The 27,804-nt window shown below is 47.2% G+C and overlaps 1 protein-coding gene across 13 annotated transcripts in view; it reads right to left on the bottom strand.

Annotated features, from left to right (window-relative positions):
- The window catches only part of PNPLA7 (patatin like phospholipase domain containing 7), a 76,595-nt gene that overhangs the window by 31,399 nt on the left and 17,392 nt on the right, over nucleotides 1-27,804 (bottom strand). For all 13 annotated transcript variants that reach the window (XM_061154073.1, XM_061154068.1, XM_061154074.1 and 10 more), the window contains 7 exons: nucleotides 20,215-20,343; nucleotides 19,642-19,722; nucleotides 18,603-18,765; nucleotides 17,960-18,100; nucleotides 14,048-14,148; nucleotides 13,782-13,928; nucleotides 70-147 (listed from right to left, as the gene is read on the bottom strand). In XM_061154073.1, coding sequence (XP_061010056.1) covers nucleotides 70-147; nucleotides 13,782-13,928; nucleotides 14,048-14,148; nucleotides 17,960-18,100; nucleotides 18,603-18,765; nucleotides 19,642-19,722; nucleotides 20,215-20,343 — 840 coding nt within the window. The remainder of the gene's footprint in view (nucleotides 1-69; nucleotides 148-13,781; nucleotides 13,929-14,047; nucleotides 14,149-17,959; nucleotides 18,101-18,602; nucleotides 18,766-19,641; nucleotides 19,723-20,214; nucleotides 20,344-27,804) is intronic.

Here is a 27,804-nt window from a genome sequence, read left to right as displayed (position 1 = left end):
CCAGTCCTGGGTGGTCTGGGTGGTCTGGGTCCTGGGTGGACCACTCTCGCAGACTCTGCCTTCCCTCACCTGGTCTCCCTGCCTCAACACCACCGTGCCGCCTGCGACGTGGACAAGCGTCACCCGGCCATCTAACAGAGAAGGGTCCTAGGAACGGAAACACAGGGTCAGGACAGGGAGCAGAGAGAGACAAGCTTATGTGGAGGCTGCACATGGCCCCCCAGGCAGAGACACACAGTCACAGGGTATCGCCAGCCCTTGGAGGACCACGCGTGGAGACAGGCCTGGAGGATGCCACTGGCGACAAGCTGGTAACATTGGCACAGGACAGACACACTTCAGTGTGACACAGCAGAAAACAGAAATGCACACCAGCAGTACTGTGATGTCACGTAATGGAGAGAGGACATCACTGTTGCGAGAAAGGTGACTTGCTGACTGCATGGTGCAGGCCTGACTGGCAAGCGTCCTGGTCGGGTGCCCTTTTCCCTACTAGCTACACTGGGAGCTCTTCACAGCATACTCCTCACGGCATACCCAGGAGCACACCCAGGGTCTTGTGAGGAGAGAAACCTGGAAAGTGAGTGCCAAGGGTGTGGAAATACCAGCTGTGTTTACAGTTCACAGTGACAGTAGAACAGAAACAACAAGAAAATTCACTAGTCACCTCTGAAGAGATGTGCGTGAGTGCTAAGTCGCTTCAGTTGTGTCCGACTCTTTGCAACCCTATGGACCATAGCCCGCCAGGCTCCTCTGTCTGTGGAATTCTCCAGGCAAGAATACTGGAGTGGGTTGCCATGCCCTCCTCCAGGGGATCTTCCCCACCCAGGGACTGAACCTGCATCTCTTACGTCTCTTGCATTGGCAGGTGGGTTCTTTACCACCAGCGCCCCCTGGGAAGAGGACAGGAACCTAAATCACTAGTCCCAGCCATGCAAAGCCAAGGTGGCAGGAGTCTAAGCCTGGGCATTGGGGCTGCCAGCCGACACCCACAGAAAAAGATGGATGCCACGCGCCTCCTGACCAAGAGCGAGACCTGCGCCCTGGTTCCCACACCACAGGGGGCGGGGGGCAGCCCAGCTGTCAGGCACAGGGACAGGGACGATGCAGTCCCTGGATAAAGGACGACAGGGGCTTTAGGGAAGAGGCCTGAGAGCCCACCAGCCCCCACCACTCGGCACCTTCAGGAGCAACCTAGACAGGAAAAGATTGAAGAACTGTCGCTGCATTTGGGGGCGGGGACAGGACACTGCGTTGTGTTTAAAAGCAGCCTGTGTCTTTTAGGGAGGAATACTGAAGCCTTAGCTAAACGGGATGCTGGGCGTGGCTGCCCAGGGAGGCCTAGTAGGGGCAGACAGGCGTGCGTGAGCTCATCGGCTCTGCAGGACGTCGGGTCCCCACCTTCCTCTCCTCTGCCACCTGTCTTGCACGTTCTCATAATAAAAGTTGGTTGTTTTTTGTTTTTCAAGAGAGACTGAAGAAACCAAGTGCCACCAGCAACATGTGGACTCATTCAGACCCTGACTCCACAGAACAGGAGGCCGGAGACGACGTGCTGTTTCTGGTCCAGCAAGGAGGGAGCTGGGAAGGTTCCACTCGTCCTAACAAGGGAGGCTGAAAACCCTGAAACGTCAACAGCTCTCAGACCCACAAGAGAAGTGCTCACCTCTCCCTGTGGAGAGGTGGGGGTGCAGGAACGAAGCCCACAGAGGGAAACCTCCACGGCCCCAAGTGTGGAGGCTCAAGGAGCAAGCCTGAGACATGAAAACTCCAAGGACAGGCCACAGGCCCTCAGCCTTGTGAGATTCTCCTCCAGGTGCTCAACCAGGTTCCCCAGAAAACAGGAGAGCAAAATCGCCTCGGGCCTCCAGTAGGGGAGGGGAAAGGAACCACTGTGAACTGCTCAACAAGGCCTGCCCTCAGGGGAAACTGGTTAACCAGAGCCTCACCTGCCGGAGTTCATCTGAGCCTAACTGCTGGTGTGGGGGAGAGGAACACCAACCCCAGCCTACCCCCACCATCCTGTCTCCCTGAGAGATCAGGGGTAAAGCTGAGACACACAAGGGAAGGTCACAACCCAGAAGCGCAGACACACTAAAGACTGAGACCTCATCTAGGCCCATATACCTCACCGCCTCATCACCAAAGGTCTGGGACATCATGTCTTCTACCAAGAAAAAATTACATGGCATACTAAAAGGCGAAAAAAAAATAATGTGAAGAGAAAGAACAAGCACCAGGATCAGACATGGCAAGGATGTTGGAATTATCCGACTGGAATTTAAAATAACTATGGTTAATATGCTAAGGCTCTAATGGAAAAGGAGACAGCACTTAAAGACAGATGGGCACTGTCAGCAGAGAGATGAAAACTGTAAGGAAGAACAAAAGGAAATGCTAGAGGCAAAAAACACTGTAATAGAAACGAAGGATGCTTCTTTTTTTTTTTTCCAAAGGATGCTTCTGATGAGCTTATTATCAGCCTTGATACAGCTGGGAAGAATCTGAGCTCGAAGATAATAACATCAACAGAAAGCTCCCAACAGAAAAGGAAACAGGAAAACGACTGATAAACACAGAACAGAACATGCAAGGGCCAGGGAGCAACTATAAAAGGTACAACGTGCATAATGGGAATACCAGAAGGAAAAGAAAGGAACAGAAGAAATATCTGAAGCAATAATGAATGAAATTAGTGTCAGGCCAAACCACAGATCCAGGAAGCTCAGAGAACACCAACCAGGATAAACGTCAAAAAATGACACTAGGCATCTCATATTCAAACTACAGAAAACCAAAGATAAAAACAACCCTGGAGGAAGTCAGAGGTAGCACTTGATTTGCAGAGAAACAAAGATAAGACTTACTTCAGACTTCTCCGAAACCATGCAGGTAGGAAGAGAGCAGTAGAGTGTTGAGAGAAAAACCCATCAACATAGAAGTCTATGCCCTGTGAAAACTATTCTTCAAAGTGAAGGAAAAACAATGTTCTCAGAGAAACAAAAATTGAGGGAATGTGTCACCTGTAGACCTAGAAATGTTGGAAGAAGCTCCTTAGAGAGAAGTTAAATGATGTAGGTCAGAAACTCTGATCTACATAATACAGAAGGAAGAACACTGGGAGAGGAAAAGTAAGGGTAAAATAAAAACTTGAATTGTTCTTAATCTCACAGGGAAGTTTGTTTAAAATAACATTAGCAACAATGCTTTAGATTATGTGGCTTATACAAACGTGAAGTGAATGCCATCAGTGATACGCACAGCGATGGGAGGGAGAGTCTGGGGTTATTTTGTTATTATAGGCACTCACACTACCCCCAGAGCAGTACAGTGTTTAAAAGGGAAACACTCTTTCTCGCTGCACGCTGCATACCTCTGACACCAAATCCTCCTCCAACTCCTCGGACACCAAGTGTCCCAGACTCAACTCTGACACTACCTGGATTTGTCACCAGACCCACAGGTCAAGGGCTCAGTCCCACAAGACTGCCCCCTCTTCAGACACCAACCGCAAGTAGAGGGTCCTCAGGCTGCCCACACTTCCGTCCAACCTGGCAACAAATCAGGAGTTCCCACAACTGTAATTTGCCAGAATGGCTCACATAACTCAGGAAAACACTTATCTTTACTAGTTCATTATAGAGTTGACCCTTGAACAACATGGCTTTGAAAGCATAGGTCCACTTACATGTGGATTTTTCTCAATAAATACATATACTACTACATGATCTGCGGTTGGTTGAATACTGTGGACACAAAGAACGTGAAAGTCACTTTTCCTTCTGGCATTCCCATTATGTATGTTGTACCTTTAATAGTTGCCCCATGGCCCTTACATGTTCTTATATGCAACTCTACTGCATGTTCTTAGCTAAGATCCCACAAGCCTCACAGTCAAAAAAGCAAAACATAAAACAAGAAATATTGTAACAAATTTAATAAAGACTTTAAAAAATGGTCCACATCCAAAAAAAAAAAAAAAAAACTTTAAGAAAAACTAAATATTTCAAATCCTAAAAGATGATGCTGTAAAAGTGCTACACTCAATATGCCAGGAAATTTGGAAAACTCAGCAGTGGCCACAGGACTGGAGAAGGTCAGTTTTCATTCCAATCCCAAAGAAAGGCAATGCCAAAGAAAGCTCAAACTACCGCACAACTGCACTCATCTCACATGCTAGTAAGGTAATGCTCAAAATTCTCCAAGCCAGGCTTCAACAATATGTGAACTGTGAACTTCCAGATGTTCAAGCTGGTTTTAGAAAAGGCAGAGGAACCAGAGATCAAATTGCCAACATCCGCTGGATCATTGAAAATGCAAGAGAGTTCCAGAAAAACATCTTTTGACACAAAGCCAAAGCCTTTGTGTAGATCACAACAAACTGTGGAACATTCTTAAAGAGATGGGGATACCAGACCACTTGACCTGCCTCTTGAGAAATCTGTATGCAGGTTAGGAAGCAACAGTTAGAACTGGACATGGAACAACAGACGGGTTCCAAATAGGTAAAGGAGTACGTCAAGGCTGTATGTTGTCACCCTGCTTGTTTAACTTGTATACAGAGTACATCACAAGAAACACTGGGCTGGATGAAGCACAAGCTGGAATCAAGACTGCCATTAGCAATATCAATAACCTCAGATATGCAGATGACACCACCCTTATAGCAGAAAGTAAAGAAGAACTAAAGAGCCTCTTGATGAAAGTGAAAGAGGAGAGTGAAAAAGTTGGCTTAAAACTCAACATTCAGAAACCTAAGATCATGGCACCTGGTCCCATCACTTCACGGCAAATAGATGGGGAAACAGTGGAAACAGTTTGCAGACTTTATTTTCTTGGGCTCCAAAATCACTGCAGATGGTGACTGCAGCCATGAAACTAAAAGACGCTTGCTCCTTGGAAGAAAAGCTATGACCAACCTAGACAGCATATTAAAGAGCAGAGGCATTACTTTGTCAACAAAGGTCCATCTAGTCAAAGCTATGGTTTTTCCAGTAGTTATGTATGGATGTGAGAGTTGGACTATAAAGAAAGCTGAGCACCAAAGAACTGATGCCTTTGAACTGTGGTGTTGGAGAAGACTCTTGAGAGTCCCCTGGACTGCAAGGAGATCCAACCAGTCCATCCTAATGGAAATCAGTCCTGAGTGTTCATTGGAAGGACTGATGTTGAAGCTGAAACTCCAATACTTTGGCGACCTGATGCAAAGAGCTGACTGATTGGAAAAGGCCCTGATTCTGGGAAAGATTGAAGGCAGGAGGAGAAGGAGATGATAGATGATGAGATGGTTGGATGGCATCACCGACTCAATGGACATGAGTTTGAGTGAACTCCAGGTGTTGGTGGTGGACAGGGAGGCCTATCGTGCTGCAGTCCATGGGGTCACAAAGAGTCGGACATGACTGAGTGACTGAACTGAACTGAAATGGATAGGGGACACTTATCTGGTGGACCAGTGGCTAAGACTCTGCTCTCAATGCAGGGGGCTCAGTTCCATACCCTGGTAAGGGAACTAGATCCCACATGCCGCAACTAATAGTTCACACGCCCCAACCAAAGACACCAAGTGCCACAATGAAGATCGATGACCTTGCCACAACTAAGACCTGACACAGCCAAATACACAAATAAATTCAGAACAAAAAAAGCAGATGGGCAGGGAAAGATCCATCATGCTAACACTAATCAAAAGAAAGTAGGAGGAGCTATATTAACTTCAGACAGAGCATTCACACTTCAGAAAAGGAATATTATGGGGGATAAAGAAGGGCATTATATCAATATAATGATAAAGGAGTCAATTCTCCAAGAAGACGTAATAATCCAACGTTGTTGTTGTTGTTCAGTCGCTCAGTCGTGTCCGGCTCTTTCTGACCCCATGGACTGCAGCACGCCAGGCCTCCTTGTCCTTCACTCTCTCCCAGATTTTACTCAAATCCATGTCCATTGAGTCGGTGATGCCATCCAACCATCTCATCCTCTGTTGTCCTCTTCTCCTCCTGCCTTCAATCTTTCCCAGCATCAGAGTCTTTTCTAATGAGTCAGCTCTTCACATCAGGTTGCCCAAGTATTGGAGTTTCAGCTTCAGCATCAGTCCTTCCAATGAATATTCAAGACTGATTTCCTTTAGGATTGACTGGTTTGATCTCCTTGCAGTCCAAAGGACTCTCAAGTCTTCTCCAACACCACAGTTCAAAAGTGTCAGTCCTTCAGCACTCAGTCTTCTTTATGGTCCACCTCTCACATCCATATATGACCACTGGAAAAACCATAGCTTTGACTACACAGACCTTCGTTGACAAAGTAATGCCTCTGCTTTTTAATATGCTGTCTAGGTTTGTCATAGCTTTTCTTCCAAGGAGCAAGCATCTTTTGATTTCATGGCAGCAGTCACCATCTGCAGTGATTATGGAGCCCAAGAAAACAAAGTCTGTCACTACCTCCCTTGTGTAAGAATCCAATACATACTGCATAAATGCTTAACAGCAGACCATCAAAGCACATGAGACAAAAACTGACAGAACTGTAAGGAAAAACAGATGAATCCACTATGTAACTGGAGACTTCAAAACCCTTCTATCAGAAACAGACAGATCCAGCAGACAGAAAATCTGTAAGAATATAGTTGAACTTAACATCATCATCAATCATCAGACTAACTCATGTGAAAACAGCAGACTATACAGTCTTCTCAAGCTCACAAGGAACATTCACCAACATAAACTACAATCTGGGCCACAAACCACCTCTTCACAAATTTAAAAGAACAGAAATCATACAATATCTGCTCCTAGGCTACAACAGAATTAAGGTAGCAATCAATTACAGAAAGATAGCTGGAAAATCCCCAATTACTTGGAGATTAAACAGCACACCTCTAAATAACACATGGGTCACAGAATAACTCTCAAGAGAAATTTAAAATATATTGAACTAAACGAAAATGAAATATAGCAAAAGTAATACTTAGAGGGAAATTTACAGCACTGACCACAAACCAGAAAAGAAGAAAGAGCTAACATCAATAATCTAAGCTTCCACCTTAGGAAACTAGGGAAAGAAAAGCAAATTAAATCTAAAGTAGGTAGGAAAAAAGAAATAATAAAAATGAGAGCAGCAATCAATGAAACTGCAAACAGGACATCAATAGAGAAAAATCAACAAAACTGAAAGCTAGTTCTTTGAAAAGATCAATAAAATTGATAAGCCTGAGACTTCCCTGGGAGTTTGAAGCCTCAAACTTCTAGTGACTAAGACTCCGCACTTGCAATGTAGGCAGTGCGGGTTTGATCCCTGGCTGGAGAATTAAGATCCCACGTGCCAAGTGGTGCAACCAAAGAAAATTGACAAACCTCTATCTCAGCTAACCAATAGAGGTGCCATCACTACAGATGCCATGGAAATTAAAAGGATAGTAAAGGAATACTGTAGCAACTCTATGCCCACAAAGTTGACCTCCTAGATTAAATCAGCCAATTCTTTGAAAGGCACAATCTGCTAAAATTGACACAAGAAGAGAGAGACAACCTGAACAGGCCTATATTTATTAGGAAATTAAGCCAATAATTAATAACTTTCAAAACCAGAAAGCACTAGGCCTAGAAGGATTCACTGGTAGCTTCTACCAAATAGTCAAGGAAGAAATCATACCAATTCTCTGCAAACTCTTTCAGAAAACAGAAGCAGAAGGAATACTACTTAACTTATTCTATGAGGCCAACATTTTTCTCACACAAAAACCAAAGACATTACAAGAAAAGAAAACCACAGATCAGTATCTCTCATGAACATAGATTTAAAAATTCTCAGCAAAGCATTTAGCACATTGAATCTAACAACATATAGAAAGAATTATACACAACAACCAAGGAGGATTTATCCCAGGTACACAAGGCTGGTCCAACGTCCAAAAATCAATTAACCCATCAACAGGCTAAAGAAGAAAAATCATATGATCCTATCAATAAATGCAGAAAAAGCATTTGACAAAATGGTGGCACTAGTGGTAAAGAACGCCCCTGCCAACACAGGAAACATAAGAGACTCAGGTTCAACCTCTGGGTTGGGAAGATCCCCTGGAGGAGAGCATGGCAACCCACCCCAGTATTCTTGCCTGGAGAATCCCATGGACAGAGGAGCCTGGTGGGTTATAGTCCACTGGGTTGCACAGAGTCAGACACGACTGAAGCGATTGAGCAAGCACACACACAATACTCATGCATGATAAGGACTCTCAGTAAACTATAACGAAGGAGAATTTCCTCAGCTGGATAAAGAACATCTACCAAAAAAACTACAGCTAACATCATACTCATTGGTGAGAAAATCAAAGCCTTCCCACTAAAATCAGGTATAAGGCAAGGACGTCCTCTCTCATCACTCCTTATGAACATTATACAACATTTCTTCTAACACAAGAAAAGGAAATAAAAGGCATAAGGACTGGTGAGGAAGACATAAAACTGCTTTTCCTCATGGATGACGTGATTGTCTACAGGAAAAAATTTTAAAAAGAATCAACAACAAAAAATTCTTATAACTAATAAGCAATTTTAGCAAGGTTACAGGATGCAAAGTTAACACACAAAAGTCAATTGTTTCCCTATATACTAGCAATGGATAAGTGGAATTTGAGAATAAAAACACAATAACATTTGTATTAGCACACCTCAAAATGAAATAGTTAAGTATAAATCTAACAAAATATGTATAAGATCTCTATGAAAGAAAACTATAAAACTTCAATGAAAGAAGTCAAAGAATAACTAAATTATTGGAAAAATATTTTATGTTTACAGAAAAGAAGACTCAATATTGTCATGATATCAGTTCTTCCAACTTGATCTACAGATCAATGCCATCTCAGTCAAAATCACTGCAAGTTATTCTGTTGTTGTTGTTCAGTTGCGAAGTCATGTCCGACTCTGGGACCCCATGGACTGCACCACGCCAGGCTTCCCAGTTCTTCACTGTCTCCCAGAGTTTGCTCAAACTCATGTCCATTCAGTTGGTGATGCCATCCAACCATCTCATCCTCTGTCACCCTCTTCTCCTCCTGCCCACGGACAGCAAGGAGATCAAACCAGTCAATCCTAAAGGAAATCAACTGTGAATATTCATTGGAAGGACTGATGCTGAAGCTGAAGTTCCAATACCTAGACCACTTGATGCAAAGAGCCAACTCACTGGAAAAGTTATACCGTGGATATTGACAAACTGATTGTAAGGTTTAAATGGAGAGGCAAAAGACCCAGAATAGTTAACACAATATTGAAGGAGAACAAAGTTGGAGGACTAACACTATCCAACTACAAGACTTACTATCGAGCTAGAGTTATCAAGACTGTGGGGTATTGGAGAAATACTGACAAAGAGGTCAATGGAACAAAACACAGAACCCCAAAATAGACCCCAATAAGTGCAGTCAAGTGATCTTCGATACAGGAACAAAGGCAATAGTTAAGTGGAGAAAAGAAAGCCTTGTTAACCAATGGTACTGGAACAATTGGACATCCACATGCAAAAAATTAATCCAGACACAGACTTTTTACTCTTTTAAAAAAAATAACTCAAAAATGGCTCATAGACCTAAATACAAAATGTGAAGCTATAAAAATCCTAGAAAGATGACCTTAGGAGAAAATCTAAATGACCTGGGATTGTGTGATGGGCAACACATATATGACACCAAAGGCATGATCCATGAAAGAAAGAATTCATAAGCTGGACTTCATTAAAATTAAAAACTTCTGCTTGGTGAAAGACACTGTCAAGAGAATGAAAAGAAAACCACAGACTGGGAGAAAACATTTGCAAAAGACACATCTGATAAAGGACTTTTATCTAAAAATATAAAGAATACTTAAAACTCAACAATAAGAAAACAATATGTTTTAAAAAGGGGCCAAAGACCTTAACAGACCTCTCACCAAAGAAGAATCACAAATGGCAAATGAGCACATGGAAAGATTCTCCCCATCATGTGTCATCAGAGAGATGCAAATTCAAACAGTGAGCTATTACTACACAGTTATTAGAATCGGCCAAGATCTGCAACACTGACAACACCAAAAGCTGGTGAGGATGTGGACCAGCGGGGACACTCATTCATTGCTGGCAGGAACGTAAAAATGGTACAGCCAGCTTGGAAGATGGTGTGGCCATTTCTTACAAAACTAAATATTTAATACACTCTTACCATATGATCCTGCCACCACATCCCCTTAGTATTTACCCAAATGAGTTTCAAACTTAGGTCTACACAGGCACATATCACAGCTTTATTCATGATTGCCTAAAGTTAGAAGGAAGCAAGATGTTCTCCAGTTGATGAATGGATAAATAACCTCTGGCCCCTCCAGACAATGGAATATTATTAAGCACAAAAAGAGACATGAACCATCAAGGTATGAAAAGACATGGAAGAAACCTGAATGCAAACTACTAAGTAAGAGACACTCATCTGAAAAGGTGACGTACTCCACACACTGTACACAGTGTGACTCCAACTCTATGACACTCTGGAAAAAGGCCAAACTATGGCATCAGTAAAGGGTCAGGAGTTGCTGGAGGCCGGGGAGGAGGATGAGCAGGAAAACATGGGGGACGTTAGGGCAGTGAAGCTGCTCCGTATGAAGCTACAGCAGTGGGCACGTGTCGGCACAGTGTCCAAGCCCACAGAAGGCCCGACCCCAGCGTGAGCCCCACAGGAAGCTGTGGGCTCTGGGCGATGACGTGTCCAGGCCGGCTCCCTAACTGTAACAGGTGTCCCGGCGGTGATTACAGAGGAAGTGGTGCGTGCTCTCCGAGGGGTAGCAGGGACACGGGAAACTTCTGCACCTTCCTCATTTTGTTGTAAACCTAAAACTGCTCTTCTCTAAAAAATAAAATCTACTTTAAAAAAATTTTAATAGTGGAAAAAAAACATTACTTGATGACAGCTGAGGAAACATGAACACCGGTTGAGTGTATTATGTTTTGAGACCTTTTCAACACTTGAATTGTGACAATGATATTGTGGCTCTGTTTTGAAACAGGGCCCTTAACCTTTAGAGAGGGATGATGTGGAATGATACAGTGTCTGAAGTTTTCCAGGCAGAAGATAACTGGAGGAGGGGCTAGGAGCAAAGTCATAAAAAGACCACTGTGAGCAGAGGATTATTGGTTGGGTGACAGGTACATGGGGGTGCGTAAGGTTATTTCCACTACCTTTTTACATGCCTAAAGCTTTATATAATGAATAAGAACATAAAAAATAAATTCTGGATGTACCAATTATTGAATATGAAAATTAAAATAAGTTTGTTTAAAATTATTAAAATGAGACTCAAAAAATATCAACTAAAATAATCTGAAAATTTTATTGATGGATTAGATATAATAAATAAAATTTTAAGCGTAACTGAGGAATTCTGAAGTCCAGCTTCGGGACATCTGGTTGGCCCAGACTTCTGACAAAAGCAAAAAGAACTCCTTTCTGAAGGAAATAATGTCACCTTTGGTCTCATATAATTTCTACAAAAAAACACCAAATATAGCACACAGTTACCAAGGAAAACCAGGCCTAGTCAAAGGTGAGACACCACAAGCCGGGGCCAGAGGGAAGAAAGGAAACAAAGTGACTCCAAGGGAGGGACTCCAAGTAGCACGCATGCATGTGGGGAAAGCGCGTGACAGCCAGGCTCCTGACAGCAGACCCAAGAAGCAGGCCTGCCAGCATGCTAACAGGGGAGAACCAGGTCTAACAGCACACCTGCTTCTGTTAAAAGAATTAGTGAACTTAAATAAAAACATCAACATTTCTATTTCTTTCAAAGACTTTCGTAACGAAAATGCAGAAGAAAGGGTAAGATTCACAATGGATAAATGAGAACATACGTTCACTCGAGTCTCTGAGGGAGAAGAGAGGAAATGGACAGAGGCAATACTTGGAGAGAGAATGCCGACAATTTGTCAACAATGATTGAGAGAGACAGACTGAAGCAGCCCAGAGTGTCGTGCCAGATGAATAAAAAGAAACCCATGCTCAGTTTTGCCAAAGTGACACTGCTCGATCCGAGAGAGCCTATCCTGACAGCAATAAGGAGACAGTTCTCCTCAAAACAGGGAAGACGAGCACGCCCTCCTCCGCAGACACTCGGGCTGGAGGCAGCGTGCTGCCGCTGACTTGCAACCAGGGACCCAGCCCAGGGGACGTGAGTTGTCCCTCAGGAGGCTGAGTCCCAAAGCAGGAAGGAGCCCGCGCACCAGCCTCGGTCTCCCTCTGCACGCAAGGCGGCTCCCCACGCCCGAGAACTGGCACGTAGCAGCATCTGCACCAGGCAGGCAGAGGTGCCTGTGTACCCCAACGCTGACCTGAAAGCTGACCCAGTCAGGAGGCTGTGCTGTGCATGAGTGCAGATGACAGAACCTTCATGAAAACCCCCCAGTTCCTCCCCGGGGCGGCCAGGAAAGGAGGCCCCATGACCTGAGGGGTGTGGGAGGCCCCATCTGCCCCTGTTTTCTGGGGCTCAGGGAGGGCAGTCTGGCTACAGAGCTATGCTGCCCTGCGCGGCGCTGGAAGTAAGAGAGAAACAGCAGAGGAGTCAGGCCAGATACTGACAGAGACATCGGAGACAGAGCAGGATTCTAAGGCAGCCAGGTAGTCGTGAGCAAAAATACATCGATCCAGTCCTTCCCTGCATCTCACACAAAAATTAACCGCATCTGCTTTAAAACCTAAGAAAGGTGCAGCAGTAAAGCTTTTAGACAACAATATATAAAAATATTTATGAACCCAAAGCAAGGAAATGTTTCTTAGGCACAAAAAGCACTAACCATAAAAGAAAAACGTAAAAAAAAAAAAAAAAAAGAAAAACGTGATGCTTACTGCATTATAATTACAAACTTCTGTCCACCAAAAAGACCACTCAGAAGTCAAAAAAGGCAAATCCCAGAGGAGATGACTATGTGCAAGACCTACGCAGCATAGGACTCTCGTTCAGAAACTGGGAAGAAACCCCAGAAACCTAAAAGACAGAGAAATGGGCAGAAGGCTCCACATGCCTCCCCCACCAGAGGCAAAGACAGTAAGATGTGAGAGACTCAGTCCCACTAGCAACCACGGAGATTGAATTATCGCTAAAAGCCAAGCCCACACCCCCACTTTTATCTAAAATGGAAAAGCCCCCAAATTCCGACTGCTGGCATGGAGCCCTCATCCACCAGCTTGGAGGCGACACAGACCCACATGTGCTGAGCTCAGCACTGGTGTGGACAGAGCCTCTGGCCCAGGCAGCGGCGTGGATGCAGACTCAGAAGACACACAGGATGCTCCCTCTTACCCAGCACACATGCGGGCGCTGGGCAGACGTCCCCTGGGAGGAAGAGGGGTCGTGGCTGGGAGCACTAACAGTCTAGTCTGGGACGAGGTGGCTTCATGCTTTTCTGTTTAGAAGGCATGCACAACTCTTTATGTGAAGGGAAAAGATAAATAAAAAACATGTATGTGATGAAGGCACATTTTGAAACCTCTGTTAGCATCCTGAGTAGTGCCCTGTGGGCACCCAGAGGGCAAGGAGCCCAGGCTGCCCTGGGAGGGGGTCTGCGGGACACCAGCATCAGGACCAGCAGGCACCGTCCTGAGCCCTGCCCGGGGGGAGGGGTGGCCATGGCCGCCCCTACCCTGGAACAGCTGCCTGAAGAGGCAGGACTTCTGAGGACAGGGTCTCCAGGACAGGCAGACGCCCACCGCCCCCGCCCGCCCCGCAACCCCAGCCCGAGGAGGCAGCGGGGTCACGCACATCCAGCTTCATCAGGGTGAGCAGGTCCTGTGTGGCGGCTCTGAGGATGGAATCTGTCTTCTTGCTGGCGACAGACTCGTCCAAGGTACTGTCTGAGTTGGGGAGGACGGCCAATGGGGTCTCTGCAACAACCACACTCTTCCTGGGCTGGAGAAGAACACAGGCAGCTTGATCAGAAGGGTGCAGGTGGCCGGCCAGCCTGGGACTGAGCCAAGACAGGCCTGCAGGGAGCTCCAGCGCAGGGGGCGGGGCGGGGAGCTGCCTACCTTGCTGGCCACAGAGCCCCCGGGGCGCTCTTCTGAGTGCGGCGGGACCCGGGCTTGGTCACACACCATCCTCAGGTCTGAGGTGGCCCCTGCGGTGGCCCCTGCACACGGAGGGGAGACTCAGGATACTATGCTGGCGCCCTGTATACAGCGGGTGCTGTGCCCACCCAGGGCAGGGCCGGCTGAGTGCACAGACGCGAGGGTACACTAGAGACAGCAGCCTCAGGGACTCACAGAAGACTGCGGTCACAACCTCATGACATGCAAAGGCCGGCAAAGCCCAGTCCCAGGCAGAGCGGGAGGAGCAAGGCGGGCAGCTCCCACTGGGCCGGCGGGACTCAGAAGGTGGGAAGGAGCAGCTGTGGGTCTGCCTGTGGTTTGAGAGCAACTTTGCCTGAATACCGCCCTTCAGGGGGCAAATGAATGCAGTTTGTACTTGTATGAAAAAGTAAAAAATGGATTATTAACAGGAACCAGCCATTCCCTTCTCCAGGGAATCTTCCTGACCCAGGGAAAACCCAACTACACTCCCTGTGATGAACACGCGCATATGTGAAAAGTCATACATTTCCACACTGACCTGCTGTTATACTCATACAATCTATAAAACTTAAACTGTTGAGTATAACTTGCCAGTTTATGGAATTTGATCTGCAGTTGATTAAATCCATGGATGTGGAAACTGAGGGCCCATCTGAGGGGCCATCTGACTGCACTGCACCCTTTCATATGAGGGACTTGGGTCCTGCAGGTTCTTGAACCAATCCCCTATGGAAGCCAAGGACGACCGAGTATATCTCAGATTTTTGCCAGAATCATGTCCTCTAAGAGAGCATTACCTGTACAGACAAGAGGAAAGTTAAGTCTGTCCCTGTATGGATGTTTATTCACACTCAGATTTTGTTATATGTGGATTGCTATTATTTTTAGTTATCTGTTATTTATTTTATCTGAAAAAAAAATCACTAAACATGTTTTTAATATGGTGGAGCAAATGGATAACTAGAAGAAATATATCCCAACCCTACCCACTTCAGACAAAAGATTCAATTCTAGGTGAGTATGAAAGATAAAGGGCTTCCCTCATAGCTCAGTTGGTAAAGAATCCGCCTGCAATGCAGGAGACTCTGGTTTGATTCCTGGGTTGGGGATATTCGCTGGAGAAGGGATAGGCTACCCACTCCAGTATTCTTAGGCTTTCCTTGTAGCTCAGCTGGTAAAGAATCCACCTGCAATGTGGGAGACCTGGGTTTGATCCCTGGGTTGGGAAGATCCCCTGGAGAAGGGAAAGGCTACCCACTCCAGTATTCTGGCCTGGAGAATTCCATGGGGTCGCAAAGAGTCAGACAAGAGCAACTTTCACTTTCACATGAAAGATAAAATGTCAACTCTTAAAGGCAGATTTCCTAGACAGGATACAAAATATATTAACCACAAAAGAAAAAATTTGATCAATGGGACTCTTAAAAGATTTCTGTTCATCAAAAGACACTATTAAAAGAGTGAAAAGTGAGCAGAAAATATTTTTAATACATACATCCAACAGAGCGCTCATACAGAGAATATCTAAAGAACTCATATAAATCAAAAAGAAAATGAAAGGTAAACTAAGTGAAAAAGGCCAAAAGGCAATGAAAACCCCAAGGAGATGGACGACCCTCAGGTTCACAAGTTATCAGGAAGATGGAGCGACAGCCACAAGGCCTGGCTGCAGGGCACAGGGGGGCCAGACGGGAGAGGAAGACTTCCTGGGAACACTGGGGCCTCTGAGCTGCATGGTCCCCAGCGGCGTGGCCTGTGAGCAGACTCTCTGACACCGGAGGCCAATGAGCACCTGAGTGGGGCTGAGACCCAAACTGCTAGAATTTAAATACAAACCACCACATGTGGCAGGGGGCCATATCCTGGACTGTGCAGACTGGAGCAGACAGTCTTGTGACACTGGTGAGGGTATAAGCCGGGCGAGCACTAGGAACCCCCAGCAGCAACTCCCAAGCTAGACACAACACAAATGCCCTCATCAGTCGGCAGAAGATGACACATCCCACAGACACACTGGTGCCATGTGTGTTCACAGTGAGACGTTTCACACCGAGGATGGTGTGCTGCCACATGGAACTCTGAGGCCACGAACACCAGGCTGAGCAGAAGCCAGATTCAAAGCCAGTCTCAGGGTTCAGAGGTCAGGGGAATGCAAGGGCGCGGGATGACGACCACACCACTGCTGACAGGAACTGCGGGGTCCCCAACCGGGGTTCCTTCTGGGTGCTGGCCTCACAGCGGAGCTCGGTTTATGCAAATTCATCCAGAGTCCCGGAGGGCTTGCACATTCTGTATGCACATTACACAACCATAAACAGTTTATGACAATAAAGAATAATTCGCTATTAGTGAAGAAACTGATAAATACACAAACAGAACACAAAGATTCCTCAACAGTAGCTCCAAGTAATGAAACAGCCAGGACAGGCAGATCCACAGACAAAGGCAGGTGGGCAGCAAGCAGTCAAGAAGTTGGGAAGTGACGGCTGATGGGTTGGGGGTCTCTCTACCAGGTGACGAAAATGTGTTGGAAATAGGTAGTGGAGGCTGATGTTCAACTTTGTGAAAATACTAAAAACCACTGAATTGTGTACTTTAAAAGGGTAAAGTCTGGGACTTCCCTGGCATTCCAGTCGTTAGGACTCCACGCTTCCACTGCAGAGGGTACAGGTTCAGACCCCTTGAGTTCCCCTGGTTTGGAACTAAGATCCTGCAAGCCATGTGGCATGGCCAAAATAAATAATTAAAAGGGTGAATTTTACGATAAGTTAATTTTACCTCAAGAAAGCTGATTAAAAAAAAAAAAAAAACTATGTAGATCAGAAAGTTGATACCGAATGAAGATAGCCCTAGAAAACGCAACAGGAAAGCGAAAGACTGTTTTGTGAATGGTGCTGGGTAAATTATCACTAGACAGAGTAAGAAAAGGCTGAATTTCCTACTTTGAATATAATGCAAGAGGGAACCAAGAGAAAAGAAAGACTTCCACGTGGAAAGTGAAACTGAAAAGCCACCAGACAAGAATCCAGAAGAATGTGTTTACATCCAATAAGAAGGAGAGGTAAGTGAGACCCAGAACACAATCACAGTGCAACAGCTGGTTTTCAAATAAGGACACCGAGGGTCTCTGTCCCAAAAACAGAGGCCAGGAGAAGGTATGTGGACATTAAAACTGATGGGAGATCTCTATCTGGAGCATATGAAAAATTTATGCAAACCAACAAAACAAATTCAGGAAACCCTGTAGAAAATGGGCAAAGAATATAAACACACAGTTCTTAAAGAAGGAACCCAAACAGTTCTCAAACACACCAGGAGATGATTAAACCGGCCAGCAGCCCAGGAAACGCAGGTGAAGACAAGACAGAGCAATCCTCGGGGGGGCACCAACAGCATCCCATGGCCGGGACACACCGAGGGCAATCACACACTGCAGGTATCATCGGCCAGCTGAGGTCGCAGCAGAGGTCCCCGTCAGGGAGGTGCCCGGGAGAGGGAAGAGAGCTGACTGCTGACCAAAGGTCACGATGAACCCTCTCTGCAACCGAGACCCGACGAGAAGACAGAGCAGACAGCAGAGATGGCCGGTGCGGGCACCCCCTGGGGAGGGAAGCTGGGTGGTGGCTGGGGTACCAAGGCGACGGTGCAGGCAGCGGCCTGCGAGCACAGCCCAGCTCAGGGGCGCAGGGAGGGCGGCGGTCAGCGGTCACAGCAGGGCTGCGCAGGCCCGGCTGGGGAAACGCCCTGGACACGGAGGCCGGGGGAGGGATGCAGAGCCACTGCGGCTTCCCATGGAGGCTGGGACATAGGCACAGGGGCCCCTGGACCCAGAGTGTGCTGGCCCTCTGGGTGGGTCAGAGAGTCCCTTACCTGCAGGAGCCGAAGAGGCCTGGATGCCAGCCTGAGCCTGGCTGAGCTCGGCCACCACCTCTTCGTGGACAGAAGGCAGCAGGATGGGGTGGCTCCTCTTGGGCAGAGGCCCACAGACTGCAGTGCGGCTGCCCCCACGATCTGCTGGGAGGAGCCGGCATGAGGCAAGACCTCTGTTCCCAGAATGCACAAGACCGCACATCTGGAGGCCTGGGGACAGTCCCCAGCGGACCCTGCCACCTGCCCCCACAGGCCAGCTGCCTGTCACCAGCACCTGTCTGGCCCATCACCTGTGCCCGTCTGCTCAGGCAAGTGGCAAGTGAGCGCCAGCCCCAGCTGCCCTCCCAGGTCTGCCGCCCAGCTCTGAGCACCCCCAAAGAGCCTGGCCAGCCTGCCCCCCCAGCCCCCGCTCCTCATTCATAAACGGATAGGACCCAGAGCAGTCAGTGTTTCTGTGTGTCACCGTCATCCCAGAGGGGACTCCCAGGAGACAAGCCTGGTCAACAGTTTCCTTCCCCAACCCACGCTCCCCAAGTGCTCCGAGCAGGGTACGCAGAGGGCAAAGCTGAGGGCCCGCCCGTGGCTGGTTTTCTCCTAGGAGGAGTAGGGGGCAGGATGTGTGTTGGAGGGGACAGCTGGTGACCTGAGGGCAGGAGGTCGGCCCTGGGGCGGGCAGAACCTGGGCTGCAGGGCTCCTGGGGCCGAGGTGGCCTCTCCGGCCGCTCCTCCAGACTGCAGCACATCGGCTTCTTGGCCTTCCCGGCAGTCACGCTGGCCACAGACACGAGCGGGATGGCCTGGCTCTCCTGAGACAGGGAGAAGCAGGGCTGCCTCAGGAGCGCTCCTGGGCCAGCGTCCCACGAGCGGGGAGACACCAGGCTTTGGCGACTGGAAGGGAGGCGGTGACCAACTAGAGCACCGGCGACGCAGAAAGAGGCGAGTTTAAGGCAAGAGAGGCCCAGCTCGCTGTTGTCTTGCCAACTCCATCATGTTTAAATAGTGGTCAAAACTGTCAGAACCTCAATACACCTCATGAAAATGAAATATAATGTAGGAAACACAGGATACGCCCTAAAGTGTCAGCAAAGGAAGACATGAGAACCGGGAGCGTACCCAAGCGTGGTGTGGAGGCTGTGAACACCCGCTCAGCCTGCAGGCCCGCGGGCCCACTGGAGTGTGGCTCACGAGGCTCTGGGCGCCCCCCCGGGGCCCCACATCATGCTTACTGCTCACCAGAACTGAGGGGGTGAAGCGGCTCCTCCCACCTCGCAGCCACCAGCTCAATCCACTGGCCTCGACTGAGGCAGTGTCGAGGGCAGGGCACACTGCCCCACGTGCCCTCAGGAGGGGCCCAGGGCAAGGGGCAGGCCGAGGGCACAGCTCCGAGGTGGGTGTTGGCTCAGCGCAGGTGGGGTGAAGAGCCGGGAGGGCAGCCACGCTCATAAAGCAGGGGGACCAGAGAGGCGGAGTTCGGCCAAACCGCAGGCCCTCCTGGAGGGGAACCACGTGGGCACAGGGCCCGCAGACAGGCAGCCCATCCCCAGGAGGCCCCTGAGACCCAACGGGTGGGACAGGCGCAGCACTGGGCCCCAGGAGACCCCACCCCGGCCTGTCTGCTGGCCAGGCCCTTGAGGCAGAAGCGGCTGTCCCGAGGACCCATGGTGGGATGCTGGCACACTCACGGGGTTGAAGAGCTCCGTGGTCAGGCCCAGGTAGTTGTGCAGAGCCAGAAAGGTGACCCTCTGCAGCCGTACCATGATGATCTGCAGAGAGACGGGCCAGCTGGGCGGGGTGGGTCTCCCTAAGCCAAGGGCTGAGCCCACCAGCCTCATGGGCCGGAGAGCCCCTGGTGGAGACAACCCAACCCGCATGTCAGGTGTGGGCACGGGGCAGAAGGAAACTGCATGTCTTCTGCGAGTTTCTAAAATTACTTCAAGTCAAGACATTTAATAATAACAAGAGTTCTTCTGGGACACGGTAGGCAATTGAAGACCTCATTGAAGCTATCACTATTAATTTTTACAGCAAAATACGTATCACAAGGTTCTGAAAAAACCATCTTAGTTCCTCTGACACCCACCCTGAGCCCCATGTCACCAGCACTCACTCCTGCCAGTGAAGTCACTTCCACTACTGCGGACTTGTCTCATGGTCCCGGGACTCAGTAAACCGATGATGAGATACTCAGGGCCTCAACCCTGGGCCCCTCCCTGAGACCGCCAGGGCACCAGAGACTGCCTGGAAAAGTGACTCACCTGCACCACCCTCACCAGAGTTTCAGGATATCTCTCAAAAACTCCTTGAAAAGCCATAGCTGGGAGCCGGAGGATGGTGGAGGGGACGGCAGCACGGGCGGACACCGTTTTGTACGGTGCGGCGTGGCCCTGCAACGACAGCCCCGGTTAGCCTGTGTCAGCCGGCCCTGAGACCGCGGAGCCTGGCTCCCCCAGCCCTCGTGCAGTCTCAAGCATCTCAGCTCTCAGCACCCCGCTCTCCAAGGCCTCTGGCAAGGCCACTTGGAGCCAGGATCACCCACCCAACGAGCCTGCTGAGCTCTGCCTGGCCACCAGCGCAGCTCTAGGCGGCCAAGGACCAGCTGGGCGCCACTTGGGAACTGGCGGGTGCTTGACAGCAAAGGTGACTTTTTCAGCCTGTCATCATTCCCAGGCAGTGACCTCGGCCCTTTCTGGATCACAGTTCTGAGTCCTGCCACCACCTCTCCCCTGAGTGCCACTTCCATGCAACCACCAGCTTTTTTCTGAGCTGATGTGATACCACATCAGCGGAATCACACAGGGCCAGGCTCCGTCCACTGAGATGACGCTGTTTGTATACCAGGAGTCTGAGCTGTTTGCTGATGAGAACTAGCCTGTTTTACGGATGTATCCCAGTTTCCTCATGCACCCAGCATATGCGAGCTTGCATGCTAAGTCGCTTTAGTCATGTCTGACTCTGTGCAACTCATGGACTATAGGCCACCAGATTCTCTGTCCACAGGATTCTGCAGGGAAGAATACTGAAGTGGACTGCCATGTCCTCCTACAGGGGATCTTCCTGAACTGGAAATCAAACTCACGTCTGCCTGCGCTCTTACTTTACAGGCAGATTGTTTACCCACTGAGCCACCTGGGAAGCCCTATGCATCCAGCAGGTGAAGGACATTTGGGTTTTCCCCAGTATTGGCAATTACAGATAAAACTAATATAAATATTTCCATACCGGGTTTTGTGTGAACAAAGTTTTCATTTTCCTTGCTAAATATTGTGGAATTATTTACCAAAACCTCAGCTAAAGTTGGAGTTGGTGTGGGGGCTGACCTGTAAGGGGGGTGCTCACACCTACCACCATGTCAGTTACCACCCATGTCAGTTACCCAAAAGAGTAACTGCCTATGTCTTGGATGGGAATTTGCCTCTACCTATCCTCTGGCCATAAAGGCTGAGCACTGAAGAACTGATGCTTTCAAACTGTGGTGCTGAAATAGACTACTGAGAGTCCCCTGGACTGCAAGGAGGTCAAACCAGTCAATCCTAAAGGAAATCAACCCTGAATATTCATTGGAAGGACTGATGCTGAAGCTGAAGCTCCAATACTTTGCGACCCCATGGACTGCAGCTTGCCTGGCTTCCCTGTCCCTCACTATCTCCTGGAGTTTGCTCAAACTCAAGTCCATTGAGTCAGTCAAGTCCATTGATGCCATCCCACCATCTCATCCTCTGTTGCCCACTTCTCCTCCTACACTCAGTCTTTCCCAGCATCAGGGTCTTTTCCAATGAGTCAGCTCTTTGCATCAGGTAGCCAAAGTATTGGAGCTTCAGTTTCAGCAACAGTCCTTCCAATGAATACTCAAGGTTGATTCCCTTTACGATTGACTAGTTTGAGCTCCTTGCTATCCAAGACACTTGCTCTCAAAAGTCTTCTCCAGTACCACAGTTCGAATGCATTGGTTCTTTAGCACTCAGCCTTCTTTATGGACCAATTCCCATATTGGTACATCAAAGTGAAAGTTGCTCAGTCGTGTCCAACTCTTTGCAACCCTAGGGACTATGTAGTCCATGGAATTCTCCACGTCAGAATACTGGAGTGGATAGCTGTTCCCTTATGCAGGGAATCTTTCCGACCCAAGAATCAAACCAGGGTTTCCTACATTGCAGACAGATTCTTTACCAGCTGACCTACCAGGGAAGCCCAGATTGGTATGTGACCACTGGAAAAACCATAGTTTTGATTATACAGACCTTTGTTGGCAAAGTGATGTCTCTGCTTTTTAATACGCTGTCTAGATTTATCATAACTTTTCTTCCAAGGAGCAAGTGTCTTTTAATTTCATGACTGCAGTCGTCATCCACAGTGGTTTTGGAGCCCAAGAAAAGAAAATATGTCACTGCTTCCACTCTTCCCCTTCTATTTGTCATAAAGTGGTGAGACTGGATGCCATGATCTTAATTTTCTGAATGTTGAGTTTTAAACCAGCTTTTTCACTCTCCTCTTTCACCCTCATCAAGAGGCTCTTTAGTTCCTCCTCACTTTCTGCCATTTGAGTGGTGTCATCTGCATATCTGAGATTGTTAGTATTGATTCCAGCTTGTGATTCATCCAGCCCAGCATTTCACATGATGTACTCTGCATATAAGTTAAATAAGCAGGGTGACAACATACAGCCTTGATGTACTCCTTTCCCAATTTGGAACCAGTCTGTTGTTCCATGTCTGGTTCTAACTGTTGCTTTTTGACCTGCACACAGGTTTCTCAGAAGGCAGGCAAGGTAGTCTGGTATTCTTATCTAAGAATTTTTCCAGTTTTCTGTGGTCCACACAGTCAAAGCTTTAGCATAGTCAATGAAGCAGAAGTAGATGTTTTTCTGGAATTCCCTTTTTCTATGATCCAATGGATGTTGGCAATTTAATCTCTGGTTCCTCTGCTTTTTCTAAATAAAGCTTGTATATCTGGAAGTTCTCAATTCATGTACTGTTGAAGCCTAGCTCGAAGGATTTTGAACATTATCTTCCTAGAGTGTGAAATAAGCACAGTTGTAGGGTAGTTTGAACATTCTTTGGCGTTGCCTTTCTCTGGGACTGGAATGAAAACTGACCTTTTCCAGTCCTTTGGTCACTGCTGTTCTCCAAATTTGCTGACATTTACTACCATTTGCTTTATGACCCAGAATATATTAATAGTATGTATTGTGAGTACCCCATGTCCACATGAAAGGAATGTACTTGCTATTGTTGGGATGAGTGTTCAGTAAATGTTCACTTAATTAATTAATTAAACAAGGAGGCTGATGGTGCTGTTTAGATTTTCTACATCTCTGTGGACTTTCTGTCTACCTGTCCTACTGATTACTGAACAAGTGAAGTCATCAGCTTTAACTAGGGATTCATTTCTCCTTTCACATCTATAAGTTTCTGCTTCACTTTTGAGATTCCATTCTTAGGAGAATACACATTTGGGGTTGCTCTATCTTCTTTAGTGGTGTTCCTCACCCTGGGAACATTCTGTAGTCTGAAGTCTACTTTGTCTAACATTAATGCAGCCTTTCGGTTTTGAGCTTTCATGATATAGTCTATCATATTCTTTTCTTTTCAATCTACCTAAGTCTTTATAGCTATAGTAGTTTTATGAAGCCAGCATGTAGCTGGATATTGGTATGTCTATCTAAACTGATCACCATTTAATTGATGCATTCAACATTATTACTGATGTATCTAGGGTTAGGCTCCAATTTTCTGGGGAATGTTGAATTTTTTAGCAAGTTATCAAGCTGACTGGGTTCGAACCACAAGTTCTGTCTTACTCCCTGTCCCACCCCACTGTGCCGTGGGGCTGAGTGCCAGCATCTCTGGTTGGGTGATGCCTCAAGTGCTTGGCTCTCCTGGCACAGCCGCCCCTCGGGGGTTAGTCTGAGACCTGCGCTGAGGCTGCATCTTAGCCTGGCTCTCACGGCCCATGCCCAGCCCGTGCCACGCTGCTCTCTGTCTGCCCTGAGACTCTCAAGACCCATGCACACTCTCTCCCACACTGAGAGAGTCCATGACTGGGCTGCCCTGAGGCAGAGCACTGAGACAGAAGAGGATGCCCAGGGAACTGACCACTCTTGGGCTGCTTTTCCTGTTTTTGATTCCCACCCGCGATCAACCCATATTCTCAGATTCCTGGGTAACTGCTTTGCATTCTACCCAGAGTTTCTGTTGTAATCAGCAGGAGAGAGAGGCTATGGTAGCATCACTCTGCCATAGCAGAACTGGAATTCTATTTCATTTTTATTAAAAATAAAATCTCAATGTCTCTCTTCTTTGAAAGCCAGAATGAAGAAGCCTAATAAATTGCCACAGAGAGCAGCTCATCTGTGTGGTGAGGCTCACTGTTGCTGCTGATAGACAGCCCTGCTATACTTGTATGCAAGGCCCTGCAAAAAAGAATTCACACAAGGTAAAACCCAGTGGACGTCCAGTCTCCTGACCTGACTGCCCATGAGTGAACATGGAAAACACCCCTTCCTCCAAACAGCCCTGCCAGTCGGGAACACTGGGCTCTGGCTCAAGGGGTCCTCGTTGTATTCTGGGCTTAGTTATACCACTTCTGTCTTGAAGTCCTTTCTGCCTGCTTCAGATCATTTATACAGAGAAGGCTGTCCCTGTATGAATCCAGAGAAGCCAAAGCTCAAAAAGATACATGCACCCCAATGTTCATAGCATTACTATTCACAATAGCCAGGCCACGGAAGCAACCTAAGTGTCCATCAACAAACGAATGGATAAAGAAGATGTGGAGTATATACACACAATGGGATAGTGTTGTTGTTGTTTAGTCACTAGGTCATGTGCAACTCTTTGAAACCCTATGGAGTGTAGTCTGCCAGGTTCCTCTGTTCATGGGATTTCCCAGGCAAGAATACCAGAGTGAGTTGCCATTTCCTTGTCCAGAGGACTTTCCCAGACCAGGGAGGGAACCTGTGTCTCCTGCTTGGCAGCCACCCGGGAGGCCCGCAGTGGAATGCTACTCAGCCATGAAAAAGGAGTGAGTGACGCCACTTGCAGCAACGTGGACGGACCTAGGGATCACCAAGTAAAAGGAGTCAAAGGCATGGAATTTATCACGTGAATAAATTCCACATATATGTGGAATTTTTTTAATGATACAAATGAACTTGTTTACAAAACAGAAATAGACTCACAGAAAACAAACAGACATAGAAAACAAAATTACGATTACAAAAGGAGAAACAGAGGGAGGGATAAACCAGGAGTTTGAGATTAACATGGACATACTCCTATGTATAAAATAGATAAAACAATGTCTTACTGTATGGCACAAGGAACAATACTCAAAAGGTTGCAATAACCTATAAGGAAAAGGAATCTAAAAAAGAAAAGTGATACATACATATAAGTATAACTGAATCACTTTGTTGCACAGCTAAGACTAATACAACATTGTAAATCAACTATAATTCAATTTTTAAAAACCTATAAAAACCGTAAAATTTTGAGTTTAAAACAATAAGAAAAAGAGAAGATTGCTCCACAAACGATCCACGACCACAAGAAACAGGAGCCCCAAGCAACACAGAGCAGCCACCTGCCAGGCGTCCAACACAGGACCGGGGGGCCAGCCCCGGAGGCAGAGGCAGGGGCCAAGCCAGGTCAGGGCTCCGCCCCTTGATGCGCATGCACCACTGGCTGCTCTGTGGGGAGCAGGTGCCCTCCTCATGGGCTGACAGGTGTGAGGTTCTCTCTCAGACATGACTCCACTCCATTTCCAGCCCTACAAGGCCTGTGTTGGCAGCATGTCTCACACTCACCAGGGAGCCGAGAGGCCAGGAGACCCCGGGAGAAACAGGGGAAGGATATCCCCACAACCCCACCCCCACAAGCCCTAACAGACAGCAACTCTCATCAGTTCCAGAGTTGGGGAGAAAAGTGTATGTGTGTCTATGTCTGTGAGTATGTCTGTGTGTTAAAGGCAGGGTGGGAAGAGAAAATGACAGCTCAACAGCTGACAGTAAAAACAGTTCAAACGGACTTGTTTACTTAGGAAAACAGTGCCCTTGACCTCAGCAAGAAACTTTAAACAACAGGTGACACAGCTGCAGGGGTGTGCGCAGGCCCGGCACACACCTACACACGCCGACAAGTGTTTTCTCTGGCCCTGGCCACCACAGAAAGCAGTCACGGCAACTTGTCAGTCAACAAGGAGGAGATCAAAGGGTAGCGAGCAGAAAATGGAACTGGAACAACACGTCACCACGGGGGATTTACGCCAGTAACCCCCACATACCAGGGTGCTGCAGAGCCGTGCAGAGTAGGACACCACTGAGGAGCTAGGCACAGCAATCACACCACACCTTTGGAAAGTATCAGAGGAAAGTCAGAAAAGCAGCTGCCTCCAGGAAGGGGTGGAGAGAAGCAGAATGGTACCAAGAGCTTACAGCTAGCCTGAGTTACAGGGCCATCATGCTCTCACCTGGCTAACAGCTGACAAGTCTGCTTCCTACGCTGTGCTTTTTTGTATATCTGAAATATTTCACAACAAATTTGTAAAAATTAAAACAATGGGGTAGGTGGGATCGGAGGAAGGTGTTCCAAAGGTACAAAATTCCAGGTACAAGACAGACGAGCACCACACGTCCACACAGCTCCCGTGCACTGCCTTTGCAGCAGGTCAGATGTGGGTTTCCCTCTCACATAACTGGACTGTTGGGAACACGACAGGCCCAGGTCTGAGACATGGAAGCAAACAAGCAGAGACAAGAAACTCACAACAGCCAGAGGTGATGTAGGGAGCAAAGAAAATCTCATCTTACTTCATCCATAAAAAAAATATTCAGAGAGAAAAAAAAGCTCTCGAAATAAAAAACATGATGACAGGAGAAAAGGGAACCCTCCTACACTGTTGGTGGGAATGTAAATGTACAGCCACTATGGAGAACCGTATGGAGGTTCCTTAAAAAACTAAAAACAGAGCTACCATATGATCCAGCAATCCCACTCTTGGCCAAATATCCGGAGATAACTCTGGTTAGCAAAGATATACACACCCCAGTGCTCACAGCAGCACTATTCACAACAGCCAAGACGTGGGAAACCTAAACGTCCATCAACAGATGAGTGGCTAAAGACGGCGCGGTGAGCAGTGTATACACAGACACACACACACACACAGAGAATATTGCTCATCATAAGAAAAAATAAAATAATGCCATTAGCAGCAATACAGATGAACCTAGAGATTATCATACTAAGTGAAGTAAGTCAGAGGGGGAAAGACAAATATCATATGGTATCACTTATATGTGAAATCTAAAAAAAATGATACAAATGGACTTATTTACAAACAAACAGACTCACAGACATGGAAAACAAACTTATAGTTACCAAAGGGAAAAGGGGGAGGGATTAGGAGTTTGGGATTAATATATACATACTACTATATTTAAAATACCACAGAATGATTGTTCGTTTTCAAGGCAAACCATTCAACATCACAGTAATGCAAGTCTATACCCCAACCACTGATGCCAAAGAAGCTGCAATTGACCAGTTCTATGAAGGCCTACAAGACCTTCTAGAATGAACACCAAAAAAAGAAAAAAAAATTTCCTTTTCGTCATAGAGGATTAGAATGCAAAAGTAGGAAGTCAAGAGATACCTGGAATAACAGGCAAGTTTGGCCTTGGAGTACAAAATGAAGCAGGGCAAAGGTTAACAAGTTTGATCAGGAGAACACATTGGTCATAACAAATCCTTTCCCAACAACCTAACAGATGACTCTACACATGGACATCACCAGATGGTCCATACTGAAATCAGATTGATTACATTCTTTGCAGCGGAAGATGGAGA

This window comes from Dama dama, chromosome 11, assembly GCF_033118175.1.
Source record: "Dama dama isolate Ldn47 chromosome 11, ASM3311817v1, whole genome shotgun sequence".
NCBI classification, from domain to species: domain Eukaryota; kingdom Metazoa; phylum Chordata; class Mammalia; order Artiodactyla; family Cervidae; genus Dama; species Dama dama.
Note: the sequence above shows the minus strand (reverse complement) of the source record. Positions and strands in the feature narration are given on the sequence as shown.